This window comes from Amblyomma americanum, chromosome 6, assembly GCF_052857255.1.
Source record: "Amblyomma americanum isolate KBUSLIRL-KWMA chromosome 6, ASM5285725v1, whole genome shotgun sequence".
Taxonomy (NCBI): domain Eukaryota; kingdom Metazoa; phylum Arthropoda; class Arachnida; order Ixodida; family Ixodidae; genus Amblyomma; species Amblyomma americanum.
Window position 1 is genome coordinate 130,187,903 of NC_135502.1, and position 18,035 is coordinate 130,205,937.

At 46.5% G+C, this 18,035-nt stretch overlaps 1 protein-coding gene across 2 annotated transcripts in view; it reads right to left on the reverse strand.

Annotated features, from left to right (window-relative positions):
- LOC144094103 (cell adhesion molecule Dscam1-like) overlaps positions 1-18,035 on the reverse strand; it is a 519,023-nt gene that overhangs the window by 342,650 nt on the left and 158,338 nt on the right. For both annotated transcript variants that reach the window (XM_077628014.1, XM_077628013.1), the window contains exons 5-9: positions 7,305-7,587; positions 6,603-6,809; positions 5,712-5,876; positions 1,948-2,065; positions 171-358 (exon numbers count right to left, since the gene is read on the reverse strand). In XM_077628014.1, the coding sequence (XP_077484140.1) occupies positions 171-358; positions 1,948-2,065; positions 5,712-5,876; positions 6,603-6,809; positions 7,305-7,587 (961 nt within the window). The remainder of the gene's footprint in view (positions 1-170; positions 359-1,947; positions 2,066-5,711; positions 5,877-6,602; positions 6,810-7,304; positions 7,588-18,035) is intronic.

Genomic DNA, 18,035 nt, shown 5'->3' on the forward strand with positions numbered 1-18,035 from the left:
CATTCACCTCTTGAAGGCCTGCGGAAGAGAAAACTATTGGGTACCTGACATACAGCTACTAAAGCTTTTTTTCAGCCTTGAAAGCTGCAGCATCGGCGGTCGCGGATCCGCGGAATAAAACAGTTACAGGCAGCAAGTTCCCGTAGCAAGTGCATGCGGGTGTAGCTCACCGAGCACGCTGAGCGTCACAGTGAAGGGCTCCGAGGCGAGGCTGTTGTTGGCCACGCACAGGTAGCGGCCGGAGTCTGCGATGGTCGCGTGCCGGATAAGCAGGGTGTCGGAGTCGACCGTCAGGCGGCCGCCTCCATGCAGCGGCTCGCGGCTGTCGTTGCTGGTGCCGCCGGAGAGTTTGTGCCACCTGCGCGACGCGGAGAGTAACATAAAGCCGTGGTTCAATACTCAAGCCCCTGTATGCCCACAGGAGCGCCTGCAGTGCACAGTCTAGTGGTGAGGGCACCACGATGCCTTCTACCTTTGACTGGCGGTACTGAAAGCCGCTGGCACGCGGATTTATCACTTTGTGACGCAAGATGCAACCAGTTTTATCTCGAATGATCGCAGCCACACGCATCTGCTTCTGTATCACTCATTATTGTGGTAGCTGCTTTGGGGTCTTTGACTTGAAGGTTCTTAGATTTAAAATGAGCGCGGGAAACCTCACGGTCACCACCGCAGCTGTACTGGATATAACCATGTTCACCGCACACCTTCCGTGGTAGGTACAGCGTCTGACAAAAAACTTTTACACGCCCTACTCATTTTGAGTCGCGGCCGTAAAGTATGACTCGTTTCGCATTGCCGAGGATTCAGATTTGTCAACGGTGAGGAGACCTCCTCACAGCCCAACCATTTACTGCGTAGATGTTTTAGACGCGCTATAAAAGCACCACAGCATGGCCTGGGTAAACTGAGTGGCCTTCATATTTCTGGCCTGGGCTGCAGCTAAATTTTTTCTCTCTCGGGTACTTCGCTCCCATCTCCCCAAACTTCACAACACGGTGGAGGTATCCACACAGATTGAGACAGTTGTTGTTCTGCTTATCCCCAAATGAAAAGTGGCAGATACATACCGTAGAAAATTGGGCAAAACACCGGCGGTGACTTCCTGTTGCACGAACTAATTTACAAAGAGATTATGTTTGAAAGTAGAATACGGTTTCCCACTCTTTTCCCCTTTAACCTCTTTCTTTATTACTTTGCTTGTTGGTTCTTCATCTTATAAAGGTAGTGCGATGTATAACACTGCTGGACAGTGCTGCTTCTCATTGGTTTTCAGTTTACGAATTAAGTTAAAAGAGCCATGCAGAGTGGTTGCCAAATGTCCAGTCATCGTTTTCTGCAAACTACTGTGAAAACAGGGAAAGGGAACTGAAGCCGGCTGAAGTGTTCATTGCGAAGAGACGAGATTCTAAACGTCTGCTCTGTCAAAGCGCACAATGTATGGCTAATTTATGGGTCGTAACGCAGTCTGAAAGTTTGTAAGAAATAAGTGCCAAGAGCAAGTTTAATCTGGGAGGAACGACTTTCTTCGGGTAAGTTTAATTAGTCGGGGAGAAACTATTTTTTCTCTACTCAGATAACGGAGGATGGGGGGAACTTGACTCAGGTTATAACGCTCTTCTTTTCTGAATGCGACTGTAAATCTCCGCTGCCCAAAGCTCAGATCTCATTATCAATTTTTAAAAATTTATTTTAATGCGACAACGTGCTTTGCGGCATAAATTAATATTTGCATATATATATATATATATACACGCCGCATTCCCGAAGGAAGACCAGCAAGATCCGGTGGTGCGGGCCAAATATCTAATCGCCTACATCGGGCGGTTGACACGGGGCCACTCAGAATCGGAGCAGGTGTTTCTGTTTCTGCTGTAGTAGGGCAGATGGCCAGAAACCATACTCGTTCAACAGAATTATCAAGCAATGGAAGCTTCAATTACTCGCCTGTATTCTGGTACTGTGTAGCCGTGTGCGACGCAGACCAGCTCGGCCGTGCTCCCTTCGTCAACAGAGACTGTAGATCGACTGAAGATGTGTCTCGGCTGAAAGGGCCCAGTCGACGCTGAGAAGTTTATGCAAAAAATAATGCCGTTAGTGGTTTGGAAAACGTTACAACAAGGAAAAAGAAAGCAGATTAATTTTGAATATATATATATATATATACATACATATATATATATATATATATATATATATATATACAAAACTCAGAGAACGCTCATTGGCGTAACAAAGCTACTGTACGGTTAAAATTAAAAGAAGGCTCTCTTTTCAGACCCTACCAAAGAAATCGATTCACAGTTCTCGCCTATGGCCAGAGCATTCCCGGCAGAAATTTTACGCCAGAGGTATTTTCTGTGGTAACAATACAATTTCAAACAGCGCTAGACAACAGGACCAGAAAGAGGAGTAGACCAACACGGCGCTGAACTTGCAACTGATTTATTTGAAGCAGGAAGTCAATTTATACATACAAGCACGGGCGCACACGCGCCAAGTCATACAGAGAAGATCAGATACACAATCACCATGTCTGCATAGAAGGCAAGAAAACTGTAGCGCATAAGTCGAACCCGGATATATCGAACTCGAAGAGGATCGCGCCAAAGTTCGATATACTTATAATTCGGTATATAAAAAAAAGGCAACAGATAATCTTGTCTCTAAGCTAGAAGCAAGAAAACAATGCGCTCACGGTAGTGAGGCGCTTCTTGCAGCTTCGTGCCACCAGTCGTCGTGCTGGCAGCGCATTGCTCGCTAGGATTCACTTGGCCTAACATGCTTCGCATTGAAGCCGCAGCGCACGGTGCTTTGGATCGCGATACTGCCTATAATACGGTGAATAGTTATGTTACTTAGCAGTGCATTATGAATAGAATAATCTGATATAAATATAAGTGCAGCTGCTTTCCGTAACGCCTTCGACAGTGAAATACGCCATTCCAGGGCCGCCGCTAGGCATTAGTTCGGTTGGATTCACCATATGGCGGCGATGTGGCATAAAAAATGAGCACGAGACATCGAAGACCGCCCTCAAACATACCCCACGTTGACTTCCTTAAATGGTTTTACAGCGTTAGTTCTGCCAGCAAATGCCCAAAGCTGCGCAACTGACCTGTCTCTGCGGGCTTTCGAAAAGTGATCAAAGAGTGCCGTTAGAAGAAGCGCCAATTCGAGGGGCACGGCCCAATAAATAGCAGGACCGGCGAAATTGAAGTTGAATATAATTAATTCCTTTCCTATATATCTCCACAGGATTTTCAAGATGATGATCTCTGTTGGATATAGCCAATAATTCAAATTATCCAGGTTCGATATGCCCGGGGTCGACTGTACCAGAGTAAGGTTATCCAGTCAAAAATCACAGGGAATGTTTTCTACATTCGAATTAGTGAGAAAGCACTGAGCAGAAACGGACGGAGCAGATGGAAGTTCATGATGACAACGCCCTGCAATGCACAGCGCCAGAGTGTTGTGCAGTTTGACACAAGGCGTGTTCGGCTAGGGCGATAGCCTACCTTTTCTTTAGGCTACCTGTATAGCCTCTCCACAAGATGACTCAGGTACTTACAAAGTATTTGTTCCCTGTACCGTTGTATCGGAAACCTTTTCTGAAGTTCCTGGACACCAGTGTTTTAAAACGTGTTAGGCGAATGTGCATTTCTCTGCTGCAAAAAAACATTCTTCTTTAAACTGCACACATACACGCTGCCTGTAAGGGCATGGCTTCATGCTAAGGAGTTGCTTGCGCCATGCATGGTGAATTGCCGCCTGTGCAGTACACTAGAATACAGTTGACCATCGTTTTATCCTGTGCATTGATGGTATGTTCTGGGACCCGTTACAACGAACAGTTAAGAAGACCATTGACATCACACCCTACAATATCCGTTTCTTACCTATGGAAAAAACTGTGTTGTGCCACATGATCTATTTATGTTGCTGGGACTATTCAGCGTCTGGAAGAACCGCATGATGGACCGCCACGCCAGGGTTGTCGAAATCTTTGAACAATGCGCTTTGGTGCGGGGAGTATATGCTGCCCTGCAAAAGCCACCTAGCTGGCTCCCCTATCTGGACGCATGTGTGTGCCTCCCAGACTTTTGATGTTTTGGAAGGTGAGGTTGTGCAGGGGTAAGGTGGCCTGATGTTTTGTGGCATAAGCGTGGTTAGATTTTTTTTTCGGCAATGTTTCCATGCAATAAAGAGAAAAAAGCTACGGCGATAGCCCAGCGGTCTCGCGCAGCGGCCTTTGAAGCTGACCTGTTCGGACTTCCAGGCGTGAAAAGTGATGCGATTTCTCTTTCTGTCCCTTTCGTCTATGCTCCCGAGGTGCACGTACAAGATAAAATTTTGCTAGGCTGCGAACCTCCGGATTAGTGCTTTCGCACCAACAGTTAAAAATCCTACCGCAGAGTCCAAGTTCTTCCGCGGTTTAAAACGACTAATACGAGGTCAGTTTTTAGAAGGCGGACACAAATATGTGGAGTGCAGTGGACAGGTGGAGGAAAGCGGGCGAGTAGTTAGACAAGGGGACAAAAAAATCAGCGCTGACGATTCGAAGGAAATTAACACATCATGATTGTTGGCTTGATGGGGGTTCACCATCCCGAAGCGACACATGATGCGAGGGACGCCGTACTCGAGGACTCCGGATAACATCGACCACCTGAGGATCTTAAATGTGCACTGAAATTGCAAAATAAACGGGCCTCTAGCATTTTGCCCCCATCGATATGCGACCGCCGTGGCCGGCACCGAAGCCGCGTTTTTCGGTTCAGCACCCGAACACCATAACCACTGAGCCAGCGCGCGGTTCTAAAAAAATACGGTTTAATAGCTAGGTGGCAATTATAACCTCCTAATTACAAGAGAGATGCCACTTGCTATCTATTCGAATGCCGTATTAAGGCTGAATCAATGCCATTAAACAACGCACATGCCCCTTGTATGCTCGGAATGAAATCATTGTGGCTGTTGTTTCAAAATTGAAGGGATCGAAAGTAAGGTAAAGTATTTTTTGAAAACGAGCAGTCCACTTTAGGTGTGCCCGAAAAAGACACCGGGCTTTGCATTTCCTGTTGCCGTGCTGTAGCTCACTAAGCTTCACGGCTGCCATACTTATCGCTCCTCGAAGAAGCGACTGAATCACGACAGTAGGCACGCCTTCCAAACGCCGGTACGCAGCAGTGAGGCCAGCAGATTCGGAGGGTTATGAAAAGTTTCATGCAATCTAGAAGTTGTTTAGGTCTTCCGTGCTCTTCCTATTCACGACTGATAACGTTTGACCTGAGCTGCTGATTTGCGCTTCCCAGTTCATATCGTCCACCCCTGTAGTGTGCTGCTGCGCAGTACACGTGGCTAAGGCCTCATTTAACGGAGAACACGGCGTGTAAAATGTGAAACGGTTTTAGCTCCCACTCTCGACACTTTCTTTCGAATTTCGTTCCCGGCATCACGGCGACGTTAATACCGAAATTAGTCGTGTTCATTCGGTATCATTTTTGCATGCTATTTCAAAAGCCGAACAGGCAAAGTCAGTGCTTTAACCCAGGAGGTGCACCACACAGCCCGATGGAGTGCGGTGCTCCCGAGTACTGCGAACATTTCTGCGTGCTAACACCTGTTGACTACGGCATGGGCTGACAGCATATCACTCCGTGAGTCGTGTACTGATGAAGATACTGTGCCAACAAGCTCCCACTTACGGTTGACGATGACGCGTCCCGCAGTGTCGCTGACCCTGACGGTGCCGGTGAGCTTGTGCCTTGTCTGGCAGCGGTAGGAGACTCCATCGTCGGCCGAGCTTACGTTGCGCACCAGCAGCTCTCCCGATGGGGACAGCACTCGGTACCGGTGCGGGCCGCCTGCAGCTGCGAGGAGCGCCTTCGTTCCACACCTTGTTTCCACTTCCTGAGCTTATCTTGCCGACGAGGCGAAGTCAGAAAACAGTACTGCGTCTCTGAACTTTTCACAGTCGAAAGCAAGGTTCAAGCTGGGATGACGACTTCCAGACCTTTGAGGTTAGCCTAGCAGCCCGCGAACACAAGAGATTTATAGAAGTCGTCCCTTCGTAGCCATATTTCTCACCATACAGTGAGAAGTTTGTGAGGCACAGGACAACCGACAGTTCTGTCGTTCACCAAAAATGTGCGGAAGGCATTTCAAAAATTACCATGACGTCCTGCGAACAACATCCACCATTTCATTGAGTCTGAGAGCCTCTAGTAGCGCCAGTATAGCTCTATCTCTACACAAGGCGGCTGTTTTTATCGTTATCGGGCTTTTGTTCCTATACACCGCGCTTTTAGCCTCCTTTCGCGTTGTCAAGATGGCTGTAGTAAAACTGAAGTAAAACACATTGCCGGGCTAGTTCGCTCATCGCTTGAGAAGATTCAGTGCATCAAAGGACAGCACACAAAAGATGGGACGGCGGGGCATGCGCTTCCGGTCGCGCGTGTGCCTCCGTCCCTTCTTGTGTGTGATGTCCTTTGTTGTACCTTATCTTCTCTAGCCTTGGTCACAGCATTGGCGAGTATGCCTATAGCTACTACAGAATGCCGAAACGCTTTCTCGTGCGAGCCTCACTATTGGCTCACCCTTGGGGTCCCTCTGGTGAGCAGTGGCTGGCTGCTCGGCTGCTCCGGCGCCCTGTCCGGGCTGGATGAGGAGGCCATCCTCGCGGATCCAGCCGGTGACGTCCACGTCCTCCCGCACGAAGCTGGGCATCTGGCAGTGCAGCACGGCAGTGTTGCCGCGCACCACGAACTCGTCGTACACCTTGGTCTTGTACTCTTGGGCAACCACTGCGCCACGCAGAGATGGGCGGATATCTCGATGAAATCCACTGTGTCCCACAGTAGAGACAAATCAGAGTAGATGGAATTGATAGCACGAAATGAACAAGATGATGAGGGAAGCCTCAGTCCTTTAACCGTTCTTTCGGCACGAAGATTTATCTTCGTCTGGGCAGGCGAAGAAATCCTTTTGCCAAAATGTCAGCCATCGGACTAAGGACTAAGAAGAGAGCGTAACCAGTGCCTTTCAGAGAAGCCCGACGCAAATCGCCTATGGCCAGATATAACTGTTGTGAGGCAAGAAAGCGCAAACCATATGTCATCTTGGGCCTTGGATGAACGAAAACTGGTGGACGGGGCTAGCGCAGCTCATTAAACGAATATACAGTATACATCAATGTGCATGGAAGGCTGATCACATGCAAGCGGCACCGCACGGCAGTTAGACGCCCTTCCTCGGCGCTGCTTTGCAACACGCGGTGCCCGTTTTCGTGCGGGACTCGCCTCCGCGCAGGTGCACGTCTCGGGAGACGATGCGGCCGACGTCGTTCTCGGCCACGCACTGGACGACGCCAGCGTGGTGGCGCGCCTGAGCTGCGCCGAACGGCGCCATGGCCAGCGTGCCGTTGGGCAGCAGGCGCCGCACGCCGGCCACCTCCTGCAGGGGCTCCCCGAGGGCACCCGCGTGCAGCTGCAGCAGCAGCGACGACGACGAGGAGCCGCTGGAGCCGGCGTGGCCGAACGCCACGTGCCGCCACCGGACGCTCGGCGGGGGGTGGCCGTATGCCTGCAAAGGTGGGACGAGCTAATGAAGCAGATTGACGTAATGGGCAAAAAGAACGGTTCGGGGAGGGCAGGTTAATGGCTTAAACAGGCTCAGACGCGGGCAGAGGTCTCAATGAAAAGGTTGAAGCGTTTCAGCGGCACATTATGGTTTACCCTTTTCTTTGTAGTGCGTATATGTTCGACAGAACTCGGAATAATACCTAGTTGTAAGTCCTGCTTTTTTTCTGTTCATGTTTTATATCATTCAACTTGAAAAATACGCAGTTCAAAGTTATATCAACTGGCTTTGCGGCAATCGATATTTATAAAATAGCATCGCTCGCATTCATCATGCTACAAATAAGGCGCCGTTGGTGTATTTGATGATGTAGAAGAAGTTAACTTAAGTTTGGAGATGATACAGCACACAGATGCGCCATTTAGATTAAATGCGGAGAGCGAACTCAACGAGCTTTCAAATGCGTACTTTTGCCATTCAATATTTCGAATCTCAATTCCCGTTAAGAAAATTTAAAAATAGAGCCCACCTTCGACATGGATTGCCTTCAATTTTTAAATCTTTTTGCTCAGGAAATCTAAAGTGAAAAGTTCATTACTTAATTTCCATTTTCTAATCATCTAATTATGCTTCCGTATCAATAATTAGCAACGATGACATTGCCTTGCAGACACTGGCAGTTTAGCGCGAGGGGCGTTAAGGGACAGTACTGGGGCAGTACCATTACCGCAGCACAACACCCCGCGCAGTAATCTGCTGCTATACTATATCATTTGAGCAAGCGTTATAAACAGTGCAGGCTGCTGTGATTTTATATTACGTGTCACGAACTGAAGGCAGTACCTTACAGAAATTACCTCGCGTTTTTCTGCGCCGATAGGACAAGCATCGATCAGGTTATTCGTTTAACAGAAGACTTCGGATCAGTGTCAGGTGCTCTGATTAATCGTTCTAGGAGCTGTGGTCTATCATTTGGTATGTGAGGAACGACCGCTGCAGAATATGCTGGTATGCAATGGACACGTACGCCACCCAAGTACCTTGGCTCACCTTTATGTAGCTATATGCACAGTGCACACTACTGTAAGTACCGTGTGCCAACACTACGGAGCTGTGCTCAGACTCTTGTTCAAAACGGTCTCTCGATTTTTGGCAGGGCACACGTATGTGCTCTGTTTCTCGCCCCTAAAATTTATTATGTCCTAGAAATTGTTCACTGCACAAGTCATTATATGCAGTGTTTTCAGAGTTTCGCTAAGTTTTTGTGGGGTTCGCCTTTTGAACCAATGAGGCGTGAAAACTTTTTGCGACCTAAGCGCTGGCGGCCTTGGTTTAGTCAACCTGTATGTCCGACAAATAGCTTCACGTTTCACGCTTTTTCCGGGACACTACACACACAGTAGTGAATTCTCGCAAGTCAATTTAGTACATAATTTACCGAACCTAATTATTTATTTATAATATGCAGTTATTAATTATTTATCTGCTACCCACAGCGCGTTGTAAGCCATTACAATGGGAAGGGGGAAGGATAACAGATTAAATTTTTAACAAAGTGCATGTACATTGAATATGAAGCATGCATAAAGAAAGAAAAGAAAAAGCATCACCAGGCGTGACCGGAAAACAGGAAAGCGAGCACTCCAGTCGAAAAACAAAAGATGCAGACAAGCACATCAAAATATGCCAACGTGGTATCTCGCAAAGGAAGCAGGCCAATCGATAAGTACGCGCTAGGGGAGAAATCTTAAGTCACAGCGATCTACTCCGAGATTACTGGATATGTTTGTGATCGTCCATGTTTGTGGGGCTTAATGCATATAATGTATATGGCTGCTCACTTTCTACTTTTTTTTTTCACCCCTTAGTTCCCGTCTTCAGTGTCGGGGAAACCGTTGTGCAAGGATTTAATTTGTACGCTCTACCCTCCGCCGCACGTGTCGCTCTGTGTATTTTGGTTTACGGAGCATGACGTACTGAAAAGAGCACGAAAAATGCCCCTCTCGTCGTGTACAAAAGCCTTTTTCTATAAGCTAACCACAACGACCTTGCTCTTTAAAACATGATTAGATAAAAATGGTATTTTTGTTTCCACGGCAAATTGTCACCTCTGTGATGCTCCTGAAACCATTGAACAATGTTTCATCAATTTCAATAATGCAATACTGTTCTGGGATATTATGCAATGGACACCGCACTAAGTACGACATCTCACTGCACTGTCATGCTCTTTCTCATTGTATTACACAGCCTCTGCAAAAAACGCATGATGGATCGACCTTGTGAATCTGTTGTTTCTGCAAAAGAACACTTCAGTAAAACTGTACAGGCAAATGAAGTGTATGACCAGACCGAGCTCGAACCGAGTTAATTGCCTTTTTTATTGCTTTGTTGCTTAAATGTGTCGTATTATGACGTATTATTTATGTGCTCTGCATTGCGCCTTTTCTCGTGCTTCGTTGCTTAGGTGTGTCATGTTATGCATCGTGTTGATTTGGACATAATGTTTGTACATAGTTCATTTGCATAAAACATTGCATCACTGTATAATTAGCGCGTTGAAAAAGAAAGAGATGCCGCAGTGCTGTAATGAAGTGGCCAGCGAAGCTGATCTGTTCGCGCCGGCATGGGTTCATTACCGACTTCGGAGAGGAATTTTAGGAAATTTTATTTTTATTTCTTTCTGATGAGGTCACGTGGGTTTTCGGATCGTCTGGCTTGGACAACAAAGCCAGATTTTCTGCTTCAGGAGCCATATAATGTTTTCGCATTAATAGCAACAGGCTGATCAGCAGACTTTAGGTTGGGCAGCCTAAAATATCATAAAATAATAATGCCCTGTTTGCACCAACAGTAACCACAATTGGATGCAGTTGAAGGACAAAGCGATGAATGGCCCTCGAGGGAGGCCTTGCGGGTAGAAACATCGACTGGTGCTCGGAACGTCGTGGTTAATCCTCTAGAATGAAATAGTCGGTGGATGGCAGGTGCTGCCATGAAACGGGATTAACGGCGACGTAATGGCAGTAGGTCACAGATTGCTTAAGTATTTTTTATTACCCTCTGTCCTCAAATTTTCCCACTCCTGTTTTCTGAATACCTGTTGTAAGCACGGTGAATAATCTTGGAGAGATCGTGTTTAACTGCCTGAAAGCCTTTTTGAAAGAGATTTTATTACTTCCTTTATGGAATACGATGCTGTCTTTCAATTCGGTCAGTGTTACAGCTTTTTAGAGGTATAGTTGTTTAGGCATTATTGTTTAGACAAATTGCTGATTTTCCAGCTGTTAGCCTAAAGCTTTTGCGGGCGCACAATTTGTCTAATCTTGACAGCCCGCAACTCCAAAGTCCACCACTCCACCTGAGCCCAGTTTTAAACTGCGCACTCGACCTTTGGCGCGCTAAGCTCTTTAAGCAGTAGATGTTCATGAGGAAAGCAAAGGCGAGACAACTGTTGCGAAGTAACTAGAGCTCGGCCGCGCGTGGCATGTCTTTACGAGGATAAAATTACGAATGGCGCAGAGACCGCTAGGCGCGCTGTATATTTCAGTCGCCAAGAGAAACAAAATGCTCTGTGATAAATTCAGGAAATGTAGGTCATAGTGTTGTTCTCGTCAACATTCTTACCTCTAAAAAGTGACATGGATGCTCGGCCTTCGCCCATTACTCCTGAATTTGTCGTGGCTACTCAGGGGAGATATGACGACGAATAAATACCAGAAGGCGGGTACAGTAGGCGTGTATTCCAGTCTCCGGCTCCTCATGGGTATGCACGGGCCGTAGTGCCGACAGGGGAGTTCAACCAGTCGTCTTCATCAAGAGAACGAGTCGAGAAGGTCGCATGTACGTACACACAGCTTGTATGCGGACCACTGGCTGCCGGGAAATCAACACAGTCCCTCCCACCCGCCCCCACACACACCCGCACACACGCACACGCACAAAGAAAAAAAATTCGCGTAACACGTTTTAACATACGCTTCCCTCAGCAGGCTTTATGGGGGCTGCAACGGCACTGCGAACGAGTACTATAGAGGCAGCGGCCATCGTAGCGCGAAGGCTGCCACCACTGTAAGTAGTTGTAGTTGCGCGCAGTCCAAGCAGCTGCCTACACGGCCAGCCTAACGGCACTTTCCGTGTGCTTATTTGCCACTAGTCTTCGCCAAGGAATGTAACTTCACAATTCGAACAGATTCGATCTCGGCTCCTACCGTATCAAAGCACCATTAACAAAACGCGATTTCAATTATACTTACGCCGGTGCCGTTTTATTTTTTTATTTAGCAACACTGCAGGCCAATACGTAGGCCCAAGTGGAGTTCTTAAGTGCCATCTGATTTGCTGTTTTCTTTCTATAGCTAATTCTAATTTCTGAGTGAACAAATTCACTCGTAGGCGCAAGTGAAAATGCCGTTGGAACGCAATAAAGAGCCATTCTTTTTTTTTTCGGCTGCTAAAACCGGCCTTTGAGAGCAGTTTAATCGCTTGAAGCTCCGCGAGTACGGGCCTTACGAGTAACTTGTTGATAATGGGAAGCGGCTGCATCTCCCATTGACTGACCGGCAGCCAAGCTGTTTCCGCGCTGTCAGCCAGCTGGCCCATGCGGCTTCCGCGGCCGCCATCGGCGCGCCATTCATCGCGGCCGCCACATGCGAGGGTTATTAAAGCCCGCCGATGCGGGCGCGGGAACGTGCTGCATTGTGCGCCCCTTTAAAACAACCACACGTGCGGCCCTTTACGCGCCGAGCCGAGGGCTGTGCCTACACAATAAACGCTGGTGCGCAAGCGCGCGCGCGCGCTCGAGCACTTTTTGGCGTTCGCCTAAAGCGCGCCATTGTTACGCCTAGTGAGTGGGGCCGACCGAGCCCATGTTCGAGCCGGGTGGCGCTATTGAGCTTCGGCCGATCCCATTGTTGTGCGGGGCGCAAAAGCTTGCCGCAGCGCGTTCTAACGGTGGACGCATGGAGCTGGCCGATCTTCTTTCGCCGTGGTCTCCGTGGTGTCCCTCATTGAAGCAGTCTTGGAGGCAGCAAAGCGCTGCGCATGTATCGGCGCACGCCACAAGCTGAGATTATAATGAAAGAGCGACAAGCAAAAGTGAGGTGTTTGAGGATGTAAATGTGCCCACCTCATGTTTGAGAAGAAAGCGAGAGAGAAAAAGCAAATGTTTATTGAACGTCTATCATATTGGTTAGGACGATAGATAAGGATTATGCATAGAAAAAAACGTTTTCCCTAATCGCAATGTTAAGTAAATAAAACAGTCGAGCTAAGTGCTACTAGCTGAAGATTATCCACGTCCCTACCGGCCTGTGCCTACACAGCCACAAGAATTGCGTGCTTAGTTGTGGTAGAAAATATTCTCTTGGAAAAGAAAAGGGGACCAAAACAATTGTTAAGTGGCGAATACATACAAGCGGGTGGACAACCGAAACGGCGATATATAGTCACTGAACCAGAAACATGAACAGCGATGACGTAATGCCGTTTATTCAAGAAATGACAAGCGCTTGTCTAGCTGCGTATCAAACGCGCACAAAAAAGAAAAGACGTTACTAGAAGGAGCGCTTTTCACTATCTCTTGTGCTTTCTTCGGTTTCGTATTTCAGCGTGCTATTTACGGTAGCTCTGTTAGAGTCTACGGAAGAAAAAGAACATAAGCGAACTCCTGCTAGTACTCACTTTGATCGAAAGTCATCATGTTGGTGGTGAATAGTGCAATCAGTGCGCATAATTTACCGCGCGGTTTCTTTCATATCTATTGACTTCTCTTTCCTTTCTTTCCATATGTGAACACGTGCAAAGAAAAAGCTTGAAATTTTCAAACCTCTTTTGCTTTATGTAACTGCCTTCCTTGGGGAGCCAGACTTAGTAAAAAAAATCAGAGAGTGGTAAAAGCTGTTTGTCGGTACAGTGCTGGCCCAGTACCAGCATTTAAAAAAATCGAGAAAGTTGTGTCATGTGAATGCCTTGTACGGATTGCAAGTCAAATGTCTAGAACAACCGAACTGTGTGTTCTGCAGTTTCCAAAGCCGCTGCGACCAGGAAGGCAAAAAATGACCATAAAATCCTATCTTTTAACTGGACATGCTTACATCCGGACCATTTTTCTCCAAATATTACCGTTAGATATCGCGTGTTCAGGCCGAAACACGCTCAGAACGCGTTATAGACACGTGTTTTTTTCCTGTGTATTTAGAGTCCTTCGTTTTCGAGTAAAACACTGTTTCACCTGATCGATGCTCCCTGAGCACAATTCTCGGCCTGAAAATGCGATTTCAGCAAAGTGCCATTAGGCCGTGCGCTAAGCTAAAGGCAGCGTGCGAAACTAGCGAATTTCTTGTAGTTATTCTCGAGCGATTTTTTTTTTACCTGATGACGGCTTTAAACCTTTTTTATTGCTTGTTAATCTGCGAAAAAATTGAAAGAGTTCGCTTTAATGACTATACGCTTGAACGCCGCGACTGATGGGGCGCGGTCTTTTGGATCACTGTACCAAGCGCTGCCCACGCTAATGATGTTGGACGTTTCGAACGACGTTTAGAACTAACTACAAACAACTAAGCGATGAAATGTTTGTCACAGATTAGAAACAAAAAATCAATATTTCACTAATTTGCAATTTCTTGGTGCAAGCTCTCATTTGTAGATTAAGGAACTATTGAGCGAGAAAAACATAGTTTTAAGTCCATCGCAAAAATACAGGATGGAAAAGGCCGGGCTGAGAAAAACACAAATTTCGATCTTTCTATTTATAATCCCGATCTAGACGCCAATTTAAAGTCCAAAAATTTCCGGAAGAAATCAAACCCGAAAACGCAGGGATCACTTTCACACGATACCAGGCTTACTTCAAAAACCTCAAGGGAAAGACACCAGCATTAAAATTCCAATTGTGTCCGGGCAAAGTCAAAGTAAGTTTAAAATATTATGCTTGATAAAAAAAATTAAAGAAATGTATAATGTTTCTAATTAGCGCCAATGCGCTAAGACAGCAGACGCGAAAGTTTCATCGCATACCAACCCTAGCCTTCATCAGAGGGCTTCACTTAATGTCACTCTCGGTGAGGGTAAACGTAGTCGCGTTAAAAGCATTTAGTTTTCTTCAGCTAGCACATAAACCACATGGCCTTAAACTTGTGCAAGCAGGAGATCGTGCTATAAATTAAAAAAAAATGTACTCTGCATGTTCCCTAGAATACGAAGTTTCTGTTGTGTCATAAACCGAGCTCCCATTTTCCCTTTATCGATGGATTCAACGGGATTTTCGAAGCGAGCCAGTTCCAAGAAATGAATGCGGATGGCTTCTACCGTATAGTTCAGCAAAAGAGAGATTGAACTGCGGCGTAATAAGCCTGCCGGAGTGCACTAAGAGCACAATTTGCGCGGCAATTTCCAAAGGACCAAAAAAAGGTAAGAAAAATAAAAAATCGCAACGCTAAGGAGCTCCTCAAACAGCATTATTTTCTCGCTAACTATAGTGGAGAGCTTTGGAGCCTGCGAAGCCTTCTTTCAATTTGCACTTCCTCGACAAGTAGCAACGAGAGCCCGGCATTGTGTCTCTCCTTCGACTCGCCGATGGAAGTGCCTTTGGGATGTCAGCGCGGTTCAGTGGCACCGAGGGGAGACGTTCCTGATTTCTGTCGTCGCTGCATTTTAAATCCTGTCGGCGCTTCTTTCGGGTTCTGCTCCTTTCAGCGCCGACAAATGAGGGACATGAAAGCGGAGCGACGACGTCCCGGCTTTAAATTCAGTGGAATCCAATTCGCATCTCCATTTCCTGCAGCAGAGTGCCTGGAGAAGAGAGCGACACGTTTTGGGACCCTTCCCTGTGCGACCAGCACCGAAGGAATCAACGCCCCCCCTTGAAAGGCCTACGTTTTTTTCGGAGAGATTCTGTGCAGCTCGCACTTCTTTTCTCCTTGATTCTTTCGTTTATTTTACCTTCGCTTCATACAGAACTGCTTGTATTTCTCTCTTTCTATCTCTCTCTCTCCCAACAAAAAAGAAAGGAAACGTTCCTTCTGTTGTGTTTGGGAAGCGTGACAACAACCTTCCTCAACAGAGCACGCATATATCCGTGGTGGAGATTGTAGTTTCAAAACCTTTGACTAGAACGCCAGATGAATCGAGAAAGTCGAGAAAAACTACTAAAACACACTGCATTAAACCATATGCATGCACTAAAGCGTGGAGCTGAGCACAAACTATGGAAGCCCAGCACAGCAGCGGAACCTCCAGCGTGCATGATTGGGATGGTTGTTGCAACAAAGACTGGTGCGGCCACAGCAGCAAATTGAAAGCGGTCTTATCTTTGACTTTCTTGAGGCAAATACAGACGAAGTGCTTCTAATAACGCACACTAGAAATCAATCCACTAGGAGCCCAAGTTAAATTATCATCCCCGTATTTTTACGAGAGGTATATGTTAGAAGAGTTCGCGTGGTCAATAAAAATGATAACTTTAGACAAGGTGAAAGTCATAGACGTACACTTTGTGAGGCAAATAATCAAAAACATTCCGCTTTTGAGCAAAATAGCCAATTAAATTTTCTTTCAACCGCACGCTGCCCAAATGAAATGATTGCGGTGCACTAAGACGAGAATATAAATTTATTTGCGTAATTTGTTCTGTTGACATTGAAAATAATGTGCCCAATATGCGGTGGGCCCCTCCGCCAGTAGCCCCCTTCTTCAGTTGGCCCTTTTCTGTGGTGACATACGACTAGGAGCTCCAATAATAAATTGAGCAAATCTGAAAAAGGAGCGCCGGTGGGCGGAGAGTCTAAAAGTCACGTGAACAGACCGCTGGCAACGGTGCATGGTCGCTCCGATATCAATTTGGGTGGGTCGTACACCAGTCGTATGTCGCTCATTTATGGCTAAACACTCCCTGGAGTCTTAAACTACGTGCACGCAGCGTTAGCTGCGAACATTTTTGCTATGCTTTCTGGCACCCAAAACCATTACAAGCTTACAGCACGCACAATAAGCGCTAATATCAAATTGGAAAAAGCACAACCGCCACTGATACTCCTTAACCTTAAGAGGACGAAAATTTGGGGTCTTTTGTCCGCTCTCACCTTACCTTTCTGTTTGCAGCATTTAGACCAGGTAGCCGTCCAGAATGTTCTGGGAGACAACAATCGAGTTTAATTTAATTTAATTAAAAAACTGTAGTCCCGTCCGGGAGTCCGGGAGGGAAACTACTGCAAAAAATTCCTGCGCCTTTCTTCATAACCTCCTCCTCCAACCATCGTGACCGCCTTTTCTGGATCAATGGCTACGGCATTCGACTTCTCAGCACGAGTAAGAAGTTGTTTTCTTGAATTTTACAAAACAAATGTTCTTGATTCTCTTTACGAAGCAGATTGGGACAGGCTAAAAGTTGGGTTTAATTTTGGTATAGTTCGCAGTGTTTCTTATGCGTTTGTAGACTATTCTACACGCCTTAGTCACCCGACTCCATCCTGTATTCCTGCGTGTACACCCTAAATAGAAAAGTGTAAAAAGAGAGTACCTGTCCTCTACTCCATTTTATAAAACTCTATTTTATAAAACAGAGTGTTCCAGAGGACTCCTTACTTCCTTTTCACTCTGATATAGACGTATTCGTGTTTAGAGTGTTTAGACCATATTTCCTTCTTAGCAGCATCTTTGCAACACAACAGGACGACACAGAAAGAGGTTGCGCAAGGCAGCACTACACTCGCAAGGACACTTTATTAGAAGGAAACGCACAGATTATATGCTGCAGGTGACGAGTCGGTTTCCTTGCCATATGCTACAATCTTCCATATCCATCACGAAAAGCGTTCTCATTCTTGTGCAGCATCGTTTAAACCCAACTCACGCAGCCGGACCCAGTTTTTTTCGATACGAAAAGATTCTATCAGCTCTCGGACGATCACATATTTGCATTGCTTCAAGATGGTTGTATCATACAGTAGTGCCCGGCAACTCCCATTACCACATTTTCTACAATGTAAAGGAAGGTTGCGGCCTGTGCCTGTTCTTAACGAAGTCTTATGCTCCCGAAGACTCACACTGATACATCGGCCTGTTTGGCTGATGTATATCTTCCTAGAAGTGAGTGAGATGATATAGATGGTTTGCAGTCTGCACAGGAGTGGTCTATAGCATCCCACTCACATGCCGGAAGGTATACATCGGCCAAACAGACCGATGCAATAATGGAAGGCTTCGGGAGCACGACTTTATTAAGAACAGGCACTGGCTATAACCTTCCTTTACATTGTAGAAAATGTGGTAATGGGAGTTGCCGGGCACTACAGCATGATACAACCATCGTGAAGCAATTCAAAGATGTGATTTCCCCAGAGCTGATAGAACCTTCTCATATCGAAAAAACTGGGTCCGGCTGCGTGAGTTCGGTTTCTCTGATGCTGCAAAAGAATGAGAGCGGCTTCCTTGATGGATATGGAAGATTG